The following is a 14,447-nucleotide window of genomic DNA, read 5'->3' as shown; positions in this document are numbered from 1 at the left end:
TCCTGATTTCTAACTCATTGAAATACACACAATTCATGAACACAGACTGTATTTTTCTCAAGGAGAATTTTAATGTGTAAAACTTTTTAACAGCAGAGATTTGTTCTAAACAATTAGAATTTAACACAAGTCTTCCAGCCTCTTAAACAGAACTGTAATATACATAAGGGAAAATATTTTGGCTTCATCTAGTACAAGCAAATTATGTGATCAAATTACAGGTATCTCATTATAATTAGGCCCCCAGTTATAATTTGAGTTAGGTTTATTACTGAACATAGGGCTTCATAGAATATGACCAATAATACCAAGAACCTGCTTCATATTACCTTATCTTAAAGCCACAGTTCCCTGATCTCATATCCTGTACTTTTGAAAAGTTTATTTACTTGAATGAATGGAACTAGTAATAGAAACATCCATAAATAGATTTTGGAGGAGGCAGGGAATAACACTGAGCCAAAGAAGAAAACGAAAATTATATTTCCTACAGACTTGATTTTGGACTTGCACATAGATGTGACCTTGTGGAACAGGACACCTATTTATCAGATGGAGACGTAAGTAATATTTAGTATATGAAGACACATGGGTAGTCTTTTTTAGTATTTATTATTTTTCAGAAATGATTACCAAAGCATGGTCCTACATCTCTCTCAACTTCCAATAGTGCTTCCAGTTCAAACTTAAAAAGGATGTATTTTTCTATAACTTATCTCTATCACTGCTCAATATCATCATACCAAAACTTATTAATAATATTCTCTTTTATCCCAGGCTATAACTGTGAGTTTATTCCCTACTTTTCCATCCTTACACACAAAAACTTGCCAGATAAATGAATAACTAAGACTTTCCAAATATTTCCCTGGGCTTTCTTTGTCTTGTATAATTAGTCCCAGATTTGAAATTCCTGACCTTATTTGTCTATAGCTTTTAAAATTAGTACCTGGAAATTGTACTATTTTGGAGTCTGCTAGTTACATAGATCCCCCAAAACAATTATTTTTACTAATAAACTTTGGCTTCCTCAAAGCACATGTAGTAAGTATCAAAACTATTATAAAATGTTTCAAATGCCATTAGATTTGATAGAATCATTCAGTTAATAAAATATTAAAATCATAAATTAAACTGGCTTTTAGAATTACACAAACAGTATACTATGAGAGCTGTTTTGTAAACTTCATTTTCTTCAAATGTTTTCGCAGTTACAATAATATATCACGTTAGTTCCTTGCAGCTTTTTTCATTTTGATCTTCGTTTGTAACGAATAACTGGGTTTTCAGCCATATGAATCATAGTTGTATAATTCACAGTGGGAAAATATCCATTAATGAGATCAAATTCATATAGACGAAGCATAGTGGACCAAATCGTCTTGATTTGAACATAAGCGAAATTTTCCCCAATACAACGATGGCGTCCTATTTAAAAAAATTTTTTTTCATCAGAATCAATGCAAATTTTTCCTCATCTCTTTTAGCCTAAAGTGATATTTGTTTACATACATTTTAGATCAGCAGCAAATATACAGACAGTATAATTAAAAAATGAATCTTAACTTCACATAAACTAAGAATATAAACAGTTTATTTAGAATTACAGAATATTTTCAATGTTTTTAGGAAAATGGTTCTTGGTAATTATGAAGACCTTTCCAATGACTTTTTTTTTTTGAGATTTAACATCTTGGTTAAGCAAAGGTTTGAATCATAAAACATCTCATAGATAATACAATATAGTTTCAGTGACATAATTAAGACCAATTATTAAGAGAATATTGATTTAATATAAGGTTCTAAAAATGACAGCTGGCTGAAAATGAAATAAGCTGCCGTTTATATAGCTGAACAACCTACTTCCTGAAGAGGATGCTAGATAATTACCAGTTTAGAAATTATTCCTCTCCTGGGGCAGAATTTGGGCTACACAACTAATGCATTTTCCAATTATTAACAATCAGATTATTCTTTTATGTTATGTTATATACTGCATTATTCAAGTTATTTATTAAATAAAGCTAAGATCAGAAGTTCCCAGCAAATTTTAGGCTATTTTTATATGATGAAAAAGTCATATGGCACTTAAAATGATCTCTCTGGAAAGACCAAATAAGAAGCCATATAATACAGTTTAACTTATACCAAGTACCAATGGATGGAGAAAAGATTGGAGGAATAAGAATCTGTCTGATTTGTTCTAGAATCTTATGAAAATTATGTTTTCAAATCTATGCTCAAATTTCTTAACTTAAAGACCTTCATATCAGGAGGATATTCTCAGAGGGCAAAAATGTTCACAAACAATCCAGAAAAGCTTCAAATCTGTTTTCTGAAATACTTTGTTATTATATTTAAACTCCAATGGTTCTTTAAAATAAAAACTGCAAAGAGCTTTAAATACAATTATAAGGGAAAACAAGAATGGACTATAAATAAACTTAGACTTAATATTAACTATCTAGATTAGAAGGTAATACAGCATTGTACAAGGATTAACAGGTCAGTTTCCCTTACTACAAATGAAATACATTTTTCCAACTGGATTCTACTACCAAAATCTTGTATAAAAATGTTCTAATAAAATTTCAAAACTTTCTTGGTTAGATAGAATCTTTAGCATAACACAAGACCATACACAGCATTAAATACTTACTTTAGGAAACCTTGCTTGTGTTTCTTACTTTCATAATTTCCATACACTATTTGCAACAGCAGGCTTGCCAATGTTATCAGTTTAGCATCAGGAGCTGTATAAAAGCCCTTTAATAAATTATATCTGGCTTCATCAAAGAGAATAAGAATAGCCAGTGGGTCTTCAATCTTAAAAGAAAAAGTATAATGTGGTTATCAGGCTACAATTTCCTTTTAAAAATATATAGCTTGTCACTGTATAATAAAGAAAAAGCAGAAATTGCACATTTATACATCAATGAACTGTTACTGCTTTAGAGCAGGAGTTGTGGAAACTTTTTCTAAGGGCTAAATAATAATATTTTAAGCTTTGTGAGCCATATAATCTCTGTTGCAACTATTCAACTTTATCATTATAGTATAAAAGCAGCTTCAGGCAATACTTAAATAAGTGGTATGGCATACAACTTTTTGTAAAGATACTCAATTTGAATTCCAGAAAATTTTCACATGATTTAAATTTTATTCTTTACATTTTTTAACCATCATAAAATATAAATATGCATTCTTAGCTTTTAGGTTATACAAAAATAGGAAACAGGCAGGATATGATCATGACAATAGTTTGCTAACCCCGATTGACCATCTAATAATATTACCTTCAGTTTATGGATATCAATGAACTCTAGCACTAAATCTTTATATTCATAAAAATATTTTCTATTACCTATGTTTATACACTGTATTAGTGAAGATAAAAAGGAAGTTTATCAATTCCAAGAAGTACAAATGTACTTTAAATGCTTGTCTTATGGGTTTTCTTTCTTTCTTTCTTTCTTTTTTTTTAACTAGGGATTAAATCCAGGGGTGCTTAACCATTGAGCAACATCCCCAGCCCTTTTTTTATATTTGAGAGACAGGGTCTCACTGAGTTGCTTAGGGCCTTGCTAAGTTGCTGAGGTTGGCTTTGAACTCATGATCCTCCTGCTTCAGCCTCCTGAACTGCTGGGATTACAGGCCTGCACCACTGCACAATAGAATATTACTCAGCCTTAAATGAAATTATGGCATTTGCAGGTAAAGGGATGAAGCTAGAGAATATCATGTTAAGTAAAATAAGCCAATCGCCCAAACCAAAAGGCCTAATGTTTTCTCTGATAAGCTAATGTTGATCCATAGTTGAGGATAGGTAGGGAAGAATGAAGGAACTTTGGATTGGGCAGAAGGGAGTGAGTGAAAGGGTAGGGCTGTGGAGATGGGAAGGGGGTAGAATGAAACATTATTACCCTATATACACGTATAATTACTCTATTGGTGTGACTTGCACCATGTAGAGCCAGAGGAATGAGAAGTTGTGCTCCATTTGTGTAAAATGTGTCAAAATGCATTCTACTCTCCTGCATAACTAATAAGAACAATTAAAAAAAAATTTTAAAGTTTGTCTTAAAGGAAACATTTTTCATATTATCTGAATAAAGATTTTTGTATTTAGGAATAACATTAAAAGCATAGTTTGCTGGGTGCACATCTCTAATACCAGCGGCTTGGGAGGATGAAACAGGAGGATTGCAAGTTGAAAGCCAGCTCAGCAAAAGTGAGGCGCTAAGCAACTCATTGAGACCTTGTCTCAAAATAAAATACAAAATAAGGCTGGGGATGTGTCTCAGTGGTTGAGTGCCCCTGAGTTCAATCCCTGGTACCAAAAAAAAAAAAAAAAAAAAAAAAGTTAAAAGATTTTTATCAAATAAATAATTCAATTTTTCTTGTTTCTTTCTTTCTTTTTTTTTTGTACTAGAGATTGAATTCAGGGGCACTTAACCACTGAACCACCTCCTGAGACCTTTTATTTTTAGTTGTCAATGAACCTTTATTTTATTTATATATGGTGCTAAGATAAGAATCAAATCCAGTAGTTTACACATGCTAGGCAAGTGCTCTACAACTGAGCTACCACCCGGGTCCTCCAGCCGTTTTTTGTATTTTATTTAGAGACAGTGTCACACTGAGTTGCTTAGGGTCTTGCTAAATTGCTGAGGCTGGCTTTGAACTTGAGATCCTCCTACCTTTCTGAGCTGCTTCAATTACAGGCAGGAGCCATGGTGCCTGGCAAACAATTTTATTTTTCTATCTTATAATACTCTATGCAATATATAAAAACTGAAACAATGAAAAGAAAAAACACACAGGAACCAAGATGGCGGGCCAGAGGAAGGAAGCATTCTGGGTTGCTCAGAAACTTGGGATTCAAGTAGTAAGAAAACTGCTTCTCTGCTAGCGATATTCCTGCCCCTGTGAATATTGCTATGCAGGAAGCACCTTGCCTGTCCAGGGCTCCAGGCCCTAGCATCAGAGTAGGTCTCCTAACTACTCACCCATGCAGGACTACTGGGTACTAGAGCGAGACCATTGGCAGCAGCAGCACCTGCAAAGAACTTTTGGCCACTGGCCCGAGCAGAAATCACAGATGCTGCTGGCACACAGGACACGCAGTAGCTTCTCATGAGTAGGAACTCTGGCAGTCACTCCCATGTGGACCCCCACATCTACCAATGTGGGGCTATCCTAGTCGCTGCCACCTTAGGACTCTGCAGCAGCAGACAGTCCCCTACTTGCAGAAGCCTGCCTGCACCTGCGAACATCACACAGGCTCTGAAGTCAGCCAACTGCCACATGACGGACGCCACAGAACTTGTCTCTGAACTCATTGTCCAACTCCATCGCTCAGCTCCCCTGACCCGATCTGACACCCCATCATTGAAAGAAGGTACCTCCATCTTCGCCACCTTCATCACAGTCTTCAGCAGGGGCAATTCCCAGTTTAGAACTCCAGATGGCCAGGTACCCTGTTTCTACCTCCTTCTCCCCAGCATTTGTTACCCCGGCATAGTGACACCCCAGTTACCTGCAACATCCTGAGGGCAGAATACCAGCTAATAACAGACAATCCCACCCATTGGATGAGAAGAGAAGCAGAAAAGATACCGATCTCCAACCAAAACAATCCCTGTGTCTTCCTTCAAGATTTTTTTTTTCTCCCTCTCTATTCTCCTATCCTCACATCCCCAACATATATGAAATCAAGTACTTTGCATGAACTGGGACTTTGAGAACTAGGATTCTGAACAGTATATTATAGTTGTGTTATATATTCTTTTTTTTTTCTTTTTTCCCCACCAATTTCTACTATTTTCACGTTTTTTTATTTTTCTTAATATATATGTGTGTTTGTATTAAGTACTCTACTGTCTTCCTACTTACTTGTCTACCCCAAATTACTTCCCCTTCCTTCTCCTGCTACTAATCTTCCTCTTTCGATTTCTCTTTCACACTTCCTAAGATAAAATAACTCTATATCTTTACCTCTTACCTCCTCAGCATATCATTCTACTCCTCACCCCTGGTTCTTTGTTCACCATCAGAATCTATAAACCCTTTTAGAAACTTACAGAGTATACTGCAGATAATAATTGAATTCACCACTTCTGTACATTGTGACCAAACTATAAACATCTTAATAGCAAACATTTGTTTTTAGGGTGCATATTATTTATATTAGGATATCTGTTAACATTGTCCTTCACCTCAAAGGAGAGGTATTGGATTCCTATCGCGGCACTATAAGCCTATAGGGTAAAAATGGTAACCATTTTTGGATCCACAGTTCTAGAAGGGAAGACACACAAGCAATATGAAAAGACAAAGGAAGAACGTGCCCCAAACAATTCAAGATAACCCACTATTAGAATCCATGGCCAGGGGCTGGGGTTGTAGCTCAGTGGTAGAGTACTTGCCTAGCGTGTGTGAGGCACTGGGTTCGATCCTCAGCACCACATAAAAATAAATAAATAAAATAAAGGTCTATCAACAAATAAAAAGATTTAAAAAAAAAGAATCTATGGCCAGAACAGCATAAGAAATGATGGAGAAGAAGTTCAGGATGTATATAATGAAAATGTTCCACAAATATTAAAAAAAAGGTATAAGAAAGCAAATACAAGCAGCAAAAGAACATTTTGTCCATGAGCTACAAAAACAAATACAGGAAGAAAAAGATTACTTCAATAGGGAGACAGAGGCTCTAAAACAAACAAACAAAAATAAAAGAAACAGGGCTGGGGATGTGGCTCAAGCGGTAGCGTGCTCGCCTGGCATGCGTGCGGCCCGGGTTCGATCCTCAGCACCACATACAAACAAAGATGTTGTGTCCGCCCAAAAACTAAAAAATAAATATTAAAAATCCTTTCTCTCTCTCTCTCTCTCTCTCTCTCTCTCTCTCTCTTTAAAAAAAAATAAAAGAAACAATAAACCAAATTAAAAGTTCAATTGAAAACATCACCAATAGATTAGACCACTTGGAAGAAAGGACTTCAGACAATGAAAACAAAATACATAATCTTGAAAAGAATGTAGACTACACAGTGAAAATGGTAAGAAACCATAAGCAGAACATCAAGAAATATAGGATAGCATGAAAAGACTAAACTAAAGAGTTACTGGAATAGAGGAAGGCATAGAGTTCCAAACCAAAGGAATGAGCAATCTATTTCATGAAATAATATCAGAAAATTTTCCAAACATGAAGAATGAATTGGAAAACCAAATTCAGGAGGCTTACAGGATGCCAAATGTACAAAATAACAAGAGATCCACACCAAGATGCATTATAATAAAAATGCCTAAAATACAGAATAAGGAGAAAATATTGAAAGCCACAAGACAAAGGAATCAGATTACATATAGGGGGAAACCAATTAGATTATGTGCAGATTTTTCAACCCAGACCCTGAAAGCTAGAAGATCCTGGAATAATATATATCAAGCTCTGAAATAAATGGATGCCAACCAAGAATCTTATATCCAGAAAAATTAAGCTATAGATTTGATGATAAAATAAAAACCTTCCATGATAAACAAAAGTTAAAAGAATTAAAACTCGAAAGCCTGCAGTACAGAACATCCTCGGCAAAATATTCTATGAAGAGGAACTGAAAAACAACAATGAAAATCAGCAAAGGGAGGTTATTACACTAAAGGAAAAAAACTAATCAAAGGAGTAACCAAGTCAAGTTAAATACCAAAAATAAACAAAAATGGCTGGGAGTACAAATCATGTCTCAATAATAACCCTCTGGACGACCTTCCCCGATAGAGGAGGACTGTTCTTCGGTTAAGGGTATACGAGTAGCTGCGCTCCCCTGCTAGAACCTCCAAACAAGCTCTCAATAATAACCCTGAATCTTAATGGCCTAAACTCACCAATCAAAAGACACAGACTGGCAGATTGGATTAAAAAAAAAAGACCCATCAATATGCTGCTTCCAAAAGACTCATAGGAAAAGACATCCACAGGCTGAAGGTGAAAGGTTGGGGAAAAAAATCACACCACTCACATGGACTGCGGAAGCAAGCAGGGGTTTCTATCCTCACATAAAATAAAGTAGACTTTAAGCCAAAGTTAATTAAAAGGGATCAAGAAGGATATTTCATACTGTTTACAGGAAACATTCATCAACAAGTCACAGCAATAATAAATTTATACGCCCCAAACAACAGAGCATCTTCTTTCATCAAACAAAGTCTTCTCAGGTTCAAGAGTCCTAGACCACAACACAATAATTCTGGACAACTTTAACACACCTCTTTTACCACTGGATAGATCATCCAAACAAAAGCTGAAAAAAGAAACTGTAGAGCTCAATAACACAATCAATAACTTAGACTTAACTGACATATATAGAATATTATATCTTTCAATGAATGAATACTCTTCTTCTCAGCAGCACATGAATCCTGCTCTAAAATAGGCCATATATTATGCCACAAAACAAGTCTTAGCAAATATAAAAAAGTAGAGATACTAGCCTGCATTCTACCAGACCATAATGGAATGAATGGTAAAATAAAAAATAAAAGCTACTCTAATACCTGGAGACTACATAATATGCTACTGAATGAACAATGGGTTGCAAATGACATCAAAGAGATTAAAAAATTCTTAGAGGTGAAAGAAAACCAGATACAACATATCAAAAACTTTGGAACACTATGAGGGCCGTCCTAAGAGGAAAGTTCATTGCATGGAGTTCATTCTTTAAAAGAAGAAAAGTCAAAAAATAAATGACTTAACATTAAATCTCAAAGCCCTAGAAAAAGAAGAACAAATCAACACCCAAAGCAGTAGAAGACAGAAAATAATTAAAAGCAGAGCTGAAATCAATGAAATTGAAACAAAAGAAACAACTGAAAAATTGACAAAACAAAAAGTTTTGGTTCTTTGAAAAAATAAATAAAATTGACAAACCCTTAACCATGCTAATGAAGAGAAGGAGAGAGAAAACTACTAACATTCGTGATGAAAAAGGAAATATCACAACAGACACTATAGAAATACAGAAGATAATTAGAAATTATTTTGAAAACTTGTACTCCCATATAATAGAAAATATCAAAGCTTGACAAATTTCTAGAGTCATATGATTTGCGCAAACTGAAAGGATGATATACACAATTTAAACAGATTAATTTCAAGTGACAAAGTAGAAGACACCATCAGAAGCCTTCAAACCAAGAAAAGCCCAGGACCAGATGGATAAACAGCCGAGTTCTACAAGACCTTTAAAGAAGAACTAATACCAATACTCTTCATGAAACAGAAAAAGAGGCAGCACTTCCAAACTCATTCTATGAGGCCAATATCACCCTGATTCCAAAACCAGGCACAGACACATCAAAGAAAGAAAACTTTAGACCAATATCTCTACTGAACATAAATGCAAAAATTCTCAATAAAATTCTGGCAAATCAAATAAAAAAGCATATCTAAAAGATATTCCGCTATGATCAAATGGGGTTCATCCCAGGGATGCAGGGTTGGTTCAACATACAGAAATCAATAAATGTAATTCATTACATCAATAGACTTAAAGATAAGAACCATATGATGTTGAGAGCCATAGCCGAAGGGACCCCAGCAAACTTCCAGCTGCCAGCTGATGATTGGCTCAAGGCGGCCCCAGCAAACTTCCAGCTGCTAGCTGACTGGCTGGGTCGCATGGGCGGAGCCAAAAGAGTCCCCCCAATGAGCAGCTATGTAGTCTGAAAGGGCGGGGAAACAGCCCAATGAGCATCACCGCAGAGGAGTCAATCAGCTAGCAGCTGGAAGTTTGCTGGGGCTGCTGTGAGCCAATCATCAGCTGGAAGCTGGAAGTTTGCTGACAGCTGGCTGGGGCCCCTTCGGCTGTGGCTCTCAACAATATGATCATCTCAATTATTGCAGAAAAAGCACTCAACAAAATACAGCAGCCCTTCATGTTCAAAACACTAGAAAAACTAGGGATAACAGGAACATATTGCAACATTGTAAAGGCTATCTGTGCTAAGCTCCAGCCCAACATCATCCTAAATGGAGAAAACTGAAAGCATTACCTCTGAAAACTGGAACAAGACAGGGATGCTCTTTCACCAGTTCTATTTAACATAGTTCTTGAAAGATGTTATATAGCAATTAGATGAAAGAAATTAAAGGGATACACATAGGAAAATAAGAACTCAAATTGGCACTATTTGCTGACTATATGATTCTATACCAGAAGGCCCCCAAAAAATCTACCAGAAAACTTACAGAATTAGTAAATGAATTCAGCAAATTGGCAGGATTCAAAATCAACCCATAAATCAAAGGCATTTCTGTATAACAGTGACAAATCCTCTGAAAAGGAAACGAAGAAAACTACCCCATTTACAATAGCCTCAATAAAATAAAATAAAATATTTGGGAATCAACCAAACAAAACAGGTGAAAGACCTCTACAATGGAAACTACAGAACACTAAAGAAATAAATTAAAGAAGACCTAAGAAGATAGAAAGATCTACTTTGTTCTTGTACAGGCAGAATTAATATTGTCAAAATGACCATACTACCAAAAGCATTATACAGATTTAGTGCAATTCCAATCAAAATCCCAATGACATTCTTCATAGAAATAGAAAACGCAGTCATAAAGTTCATCTGGAAAAAATAAGAGACCCAGAATAGCTACAGCAATCCTTAGCAAGAAGAGTGAAGCAGATGGCATCACTATACCAGACCTTAAACTATACTACAGAGCAACAGTAACAAAACAGCATAGTATTGGCACAAAATAGACTGGTAGACCAATGGTACAGAATAGAGGATACAGTTATCTTTATTAGACAAAGGCATAAACATAAAAATGTAAAAACATACATTAGAGAAAAGATAGCCTCTTCAACAAATGGTGCTGGGAAAACTGGAAATCCATATGAACAAGATAAAATTAAACAGCTATATCTCACCATGCACAAAACTCAATTCAAAGTGGATCAAGAACCTAGGAATTAAACCAGAGACATGTGTCAAATAGAATAAAAAGTAGGCCTAAATCTCCATTATATCGGATTAGGCCCCTACTTCCTTAAAAAGATTCATATAGCGCAAGAATTAAAATAAAGAATTAATAAATGGGATGAACTCAAACAAAAGTTTCTTCTCAGCAAAAGAAACAATCTGTGAGGTGAATAGAGAGCCTACATTTTGGGAGCAAATCTTTACCCCTCACACATCAGATAGAGCACTAATCTCTAGTGTATATAAAGAACTCAAAAGGCTAAACACCAAAAAAAAAAAACCCAAAACAAAGCAAAACAAACAAACAAATAAAACCCAATCAATAAATGGGCCAAGGAACTGAACAGACACTTCTCAGAAGGTGATATGCAACCAATGAACAAATATATGAAAAAATGTTCAACATCTCTAGCAATTAGAGAAATGCAAATCAAAATCATTCTAAGATTTCATCTCACTCCAGTCAGAATGGCAGCTATTAAGAATACAAACAACAGTAAGTTTTGGCAAGGATGTGGGGAAAAAGACACACTAACACATTGCTGGTGAGACTAAAAAATGGTACAGCCAATATGAAAAGCAGTATGGCGAATCCTTGGAAAACTTGGAATGGAACCACCTTTGAACCAGCTATCCTACTCTTCGATCTATTCCCAAAGGACTTAAAAACAGCATACTACAGGGATACAGCCACATCAATGTTTATTGTAGCACAATTCACAATATCTAAACTGTGGAACCAACCTAGATGCCCTTCAGTAGATGAATGGATAAAAAAAAATGTGATATATATACATACACACACACACACACACACACACACACACACACACACACACACACAATGGAATATTACTCAGCAATAAAAGAGGATAAAATTATGCTAAGTGAAGTTAGTCAATCCCAAAAAACCAAATGCCAAATGTTTTCTCTGATGTAAGGAAGCTGATTCATAGTGGGGTTGGGAGGAGGAACATGGGAAGATTAGACCAACTCTAGATAGGGAAAAGGGGAGGGAGGGTAAGGGAGGGGAAAAGGGGTGTAAAAAAGATGGTGGAATGAGATGGACATTATTACCCTAAATACATGTATGAAGACACAAATGGTGTGAATATGTTTTGTGTACAACCAGAGATATGAAAAATTGTGTTCTATATGTGTAATATGAATTGTAATGCATTCTGCTGTCATATATAACAAATTAGAATAAAAAATTAAAAGAAAAAAAAACAGAGATGGGAAGACCATTCTAAACTAGGAATCTAATGATAAGGTCAAATACAAAGTATGATCCTTGACAGATCGTTCCGGTGAGAGGCTATAAAAGACTTTTTGAAACAATTAGGAAAAATATTAATTTGGATATTAGCTGTTATTATGGAAATATTTTATTAGGTTGAAAATGGTATTGTGGTATGTAGGTATGTCCTTTAGGAAATGAACACTAAAATAAGTAGGAATGTGTCATGATATCTACAACTCAATTTAAAATGGTTCACAAAGGAAAAAGAGATAAAGGAAATGTGGCAAAAATTTTAACAATTAGTGAAATAGATAGAATATAATGTGAACTGTAATCACTTTTCAACTTATGTAGTTTTTAAAAAATTTCTCGAGATAAAGTGTTGAAAGACTCATGGAGAGCTTATTTTCTGGTATAAACTGACAAGAAAATTAGGAGAGTCTGAGTAGATACCAACATATACAATTCCCTATGTTAAATGAGTGTTAATCAACCTCTGTTCTTTTCTAGTGAAATCAAGCTGTTTTCATTCTAAGAGAATGATGCTAACCAATACATATAATTCTTCATTTTTTCAGATGATACAAATAGGAATTTCTCAATTATACAATGAAAGGACAAAAATATTTTAACAGATGATCATGATATTCTGTATTTGCCGTAAGAATTTACTAAGCACTGCTTTTTCACTTGAGTCCACTTTATTTTATAGTTTAATTATGCATTTGTTTATCATCCAATATTATCATTAATGCTCCTTCTATCAACTTTTAAAATATTACATGACTGGAGAAGGTAGATTGGGTATACTTAGATTACTTTATGAAACTAGGGGCTAGGGTTGTAGCTCAGCAGTAGAGCGCTCGTCTAGCATGTGTGAGGCAACTGGGTTCAATCCTCAGCACCACATAAAAATTAAATAAATAAAATGAAAGGTATTGTGTCCAACTACAACTAAAATATATTTAAAATATTATGGAACTAATATACTTTTAAAAATTATAGTAGTATACCCAACATAAAGTTTGTCATTTTACCAAAAAAAGTGAATAATTAAGTGCCATTAATTACATTCAAAATTCATGCTACTATCACCAACTGCACAGCTTTTACATTAACAGAAACTCTATAACCATTAAGATGAAGTGGAGCCAGGCACGGTGGCACATGCCTGTAATCCCAGTGGCTCAGGAGGCTGAGGCAGGAGGATAGTGAGTTCAAAGCCAGCTTCAGCAACAGTGAGGCGCTAAGCAACTCAGAGAGACCTTGTCTCAAAATAAAATACAAACAGGGCTGGGGATGTGGCTCAGTGATTAAGTGCCCCTGAATTCAATCCCCAGTACCCCTCTTCTCCCTCCCCAAAAAAGAATGAGCAGAGCTGGAGGTATAGCTCAGTGGCAGAGTATATGTTAGCATGTACAAGGTCCTGGGTTTGATCCCTAGCACCCCAAAAGAAACAAACCAAAACCAACCAAACAAACCAAAACCACCGCTCCCCAGCAAAACCAAACCAAACCAAACAAAAACCCTCCCCAGCTCCTCCACTGATACTTTTAGTAAGCTCTGATCTACTTTCTATTTATGAATTTGCCTTTTCTAGATAATACAATGTAAGTGGAATCATACAATAGTAGTGTTTTGTGTCTGGCTTATTTTACTTAATATAATGGTTTCAAGATTCATCCCTGTTGTGGCAAATATTAAACTTAATTCCTTTTTTAACACCAAATAATATTCCGTTTTATGTATATACTACATTTTATTTGAATACTCATCTACTGGACACTTAGTTTGTTTTCACCTTTTTAGCTATTATATATAAGGCTGCAATGAATAATGGCATATAAATATGTTTGTTTTCAATTCTTTCACATTTTATACCTAGGAGAGCCTATGGTAATTCATGCTTCAATTTTTGACGAATCACCAAACTCTTTTCCATGTGGCTATAGTATTTTATGTTCTATCTGCCACATACAAGGGTTCCAATTTCCCCATTGTTCAAGAACCATATGTTGAAGAGACTATTTTGGCACCCTTGTCAAAAAACAATTGGTCACAAGTGTATGGGCTTATTTCTGAACTCTCAATTCTATTCCATTAGTTTAATATCCTAGAATACTACCAAAATGTTTTGAACTTTGTAGCAGTATGGTTTAAAATTGGGAAAGGTGAATCTCCTAAGTTTATTCTTCTC

At 35.1% G+C, this 14,447-nt stretch overlaps 1 protein-coding gene across 1 annotated transcript in view; it reads right to left on the bottom strand.

The window, feature by feature from the left end:
- Nucleotides 1–5,180: 5,180 nt before the first annotated feature.
- The window catches only part of LOC308640263 (krev interaction trapped protein 1-like), a gene marked incomplete at its 3' end in the record, with an annotated part of 30,326 nt that continues 21,059 nt past the window's right edge, over nt 5,181–14,447 (bottom strand). Inside the window, exon 13 of the mRNA XM_081312230.1 lies at nt 5,181–5,432. Within this exon, the coding sequence (XP_081168356.1) occupies nt 5,181–5,432 (252 nt within the window). The remainder of the gene's footprint in view (nt 5,433–14,447) is intronic.

The sequence above is a fragment of the Spermophilus citellus genome (assembly GCF_964194105.1).
Source record: "Spermophilus citellus genome assembly, contig: SCAFFOLD_515, whole genome shotgun sequence".
Classification (NCBI taxonomy): Eukaryota; Metazoa; Chordata; class Mammalia; order Rodentia; family Sciuridae; genus Spermophilus; species Spermophilus citellus.
This window is presented reverse-complemented; position numbering and strand designations above follow the sequence as displayed.